At 37.8% G+C, this 2,000-nt stretch overlaps 1 protein-coding gene across 2 annotated transcripts in view; it reads left to right on the forward strand.

Moving 5' to 3' along the window:
* Positions 1-177: 177 nt before the first annotated feature.
* The window catches only part of Syt4 (Synaptotagmin 4), a gene marked incomplete at its 5' end in the record, with an annotated part of 32,170 nt that continues 30,347 nt past the window's right edge, over positions 178-2,000 (forward strand). For both annotated transcript variants that reach the window (XM_067044820.1, XM_014432420.3), the window contains 2 exon segments: positions 178-401; positions 1,459-1,571. In XM_067044820.1, coding sequence (XP_066900921.1) covers positions 178-401; positions 1,459-1,571 — 337 coding nt within the window.

Consider the following 2,000-nt stretch of genomic DNA (forward strand, 5'->3'; position numbering starts at 1 on the left):
CACCATAATCAACTGTTAAAAAAATATATATATAAAATAACGGTTATAGCAACCATGTAAGGCCCACCAGGCCGATCTGATATAAAATAGTATATATATATATAATATAATATTTCGAACATATAATTAATTAAACTAAATTATACAAATTTAATTTCTATATACTTTTTGTTGCAGTGAGCGGGCCAGGACTGGTCTCCATCTTGCTGGGCTGCAGCTTGCTCCTGGTCTCCCTCTCTGCAGTGACCTGCCTTTGCTACCGGCGGGGCCGCTCCAAACCGAGGCGTCCCTTGGCATTCTCCAGGCGCCCCACTTCGGCCCTCAGGAGTCCAGCGGTCAACAGCTACTACATCAAGAAGTCTCCCTCTCCGGTCTCCAGACCTCCCTCTGCCAGTCCATTGGTCAGTATATTAATGATGGACTTGTATAATAATGTAATAGCAATATATAATACATAATACATAATGAATAAATTATTTTGTTCTTAACTCCCGGGGTCCGAATGATTGTATCTGATCATTATTTATTCTGTTATATTATCCGCGAATCGATTCTGGGGTTGAAGAAGACCCTCTTAATTGAGGGAAAGCCTGTAGATGGAGCATTATTCTGACTAAATCACCTCCTTGTACAAGCTATAGTCTAGGAACAGAACTTCAACTCCTATGGCTGAACTAATACTCTTCATAGATTCTAGTTAAACTATTTGTTTTTTAAATTATAATATAACATTAAATCATTTTTTTTAACGCATATAACTTTTTTTTTTAACGTTTTAGTTGATGTTGCACCGATAGTTCAACAGATGGATATGTCTTCCATTGTCTATGTATTATTAATTATTTAAATAGATCCATTTTTTAAAAATTTTATTTATTTATTTAATTTTTTTTTTATAAATAATCAAATTACTTTCATTCATTCATAGAACGAAGTAATGAAATAGTCGTCAGTAGAAACCTTTATCTTCACTTCAACTCCAGTACCTTCAGTCAAACCTCTCCAGTCTCTTCTCTTCAAACACTCAAGTACCATCACTCCAATCACTCCTGTCCTTTCAATCCAATCACTCCAGCCCCTTCACTCCAACCACTCCAGTCTCTTCATTCTAACCACTCCAGTACCTTCAGCCAAACCTCTACAGCCCCCCTCCAGTCTCTTCTCTTCAAACACTCAAGTCCCAGGACTCCAACCACTCCAGTCTCTTCATTCCAACCACTCGAGTACCTTCAGTCAAACCTCTACAACTCCTTCACTCCAACCACTCCAGTCTCTTCATTCCACCCGCTCCAGTACCTTCACTCAAACCACTCCAATCGCTTTACTCCAGTTCCTTCATTCCAACCATTCCAGTCCCTTCACTCCGACTATCGTTAATGACTGCCTTAACAATAACTTTCTATTGGTTAGAGCATCAGATATTTTAAAAGCCAATAATTTTTAAATTGGACTTTGCAGGGCTCTGGAAGCAACTCCCCGAACGAGGCCTGCATTCCCAGCGGCAAGAGCTCTCCAGGAACTTCCCCGACCGGCGACGATGGACAACAGCAAGTTGAAGAAGCTACCACCAAGTAGGTGTATCGCTGCTCTACTTTCCTTATAGAATGGAGTCACAATGGTCGATATTTAACCGATGTACATTAATATATCTGAGATCTACAATCTATTTTTACACCCCTGAGAAAAATATTTCTCACAATTATAATATAATGAAACGTTGCTCTTAAATAAACTCTATCTCGCGAACTATTGAGCATAAGACAGCTCTGTTAGGGCTCATATTTTAGTAAATTTTCTGTACTTTAAATAATGTTCTATAAGGTTTTCTAGGGTTGTTAGTAGTTTTAAAGATATGGAGCTGTAATAAAAAAAAAAACATTTAATTTTTTGAAACAGCCACTATTTTTTATTTCCCTTAACCATACTTGGCAGACGACTCATCAATTTTGACTATTAATTACACACACACACACACACACACACACACACATATATATATA

Source organism: Halyomorpha halys, unplaced genomic scaffold (genome assembly GCF_000696795.3).
Source record: "Halyomorpha halys isolate HHAL.00 unplaced genomic scaffold, Hhal_1.1 Scaffold1053.1, whole genome shotgun sequence".
In the NCBI taxonomy this organism is placed as follows: Eukaryota; Metazoa; Arthropoda; class Insecta; order Hemiptera; family Pentatomidae; genus Halyomorpha; species Halyomorpha halys.